Below are 498 nucleotides of genomic sequence, written 5' to 3'. Positions count from 1 at the left end.
CTCCCGCTCCGTGTCTGGAGGACTGGAATCCCCTCCCGGGCTGACCTCCTGCCCTGGGGGCTCTGTGTCTCCCCTCTTCTGGGCCCCGCCGGGCTGGACAGGGCTGCTTTGGGGCTGGCCCTGGGGCTGCTCCACGGGGAGCTGCAGAGGCCATCGGCACCCTCGGCCGACTCCTTCACCGCCCCAGAGGCCCTGGGGGGGCCCCTCCCCCGGGAGGCCTTCGGCGAGGGGCCTCGGGGAGGGCCTGTGGCCTTGCCCAGTCTCGGGGACGCTGCTCGCTGCGGGCTTGGGGCCAGGCCAGCCTGGCGTGGCCACAGCTGGGGAGAGGCGCCCGGGGTGTGGATCCGGGTCTGGGAGGCAGCTCGAGGCACAGGGATGGACGAGGCATAGTGGGGGCGGCTGGCGGAGTTCACGTCGGCCATCCCATTCATGGCCGGCAAGGCCGACAGTGCGGACGGCCGTCCTGCGGAGAGAGAGAGGAGACCGTCAGGCACTGTC

General features: G+C 72.7%; 1 protein-coding gene across 1 annotated transcript in view; it reads right to left on the bottom strand.

Moving 5' to 3' along the window:
• LOC105296941 (uncharacterized protein ENSP00000471857-like) overlaps window positions 1-489 on the bottom strand; it is a 4199-nt gene extending 3710 nt beyond the window's left edge. Inside the window, exon 1 of the mRNA XM_011367319.2 lies at window positions 8-489. Within this exon, the coding sequence (XP_011365621.2) occupies window positions 8-431 (424 nt within the window). The 5' untranslated portion in view covers window positions 432-489. The remainder of the gene's footprint in view (window positions 1-7) is intronic.
• Window positions 490-498: the final 9 nt, after the last annotated feature.

Source organism: Pteropus vampyrus, unplaced genomic scaffold, assembly GCF_000151845.1.
Source record: "Pteropus vampyrus isolate Shadow unplaced genomic scaffold, Pvam_2.0 Scaffold131, whole genome shotgun sequence".
Lineage (NCBI taxonomy): Eukaryota > Metazoa > Chordata > Mammalia > Chiroptera > Pteropodidae > Pteropus > Pteropus vampyrus.
The sequence above is the reverse complement of the archived record's forward strand: the minus strand, read 5'-3'. Positions and strand labels throughout refer to the sequence as shown.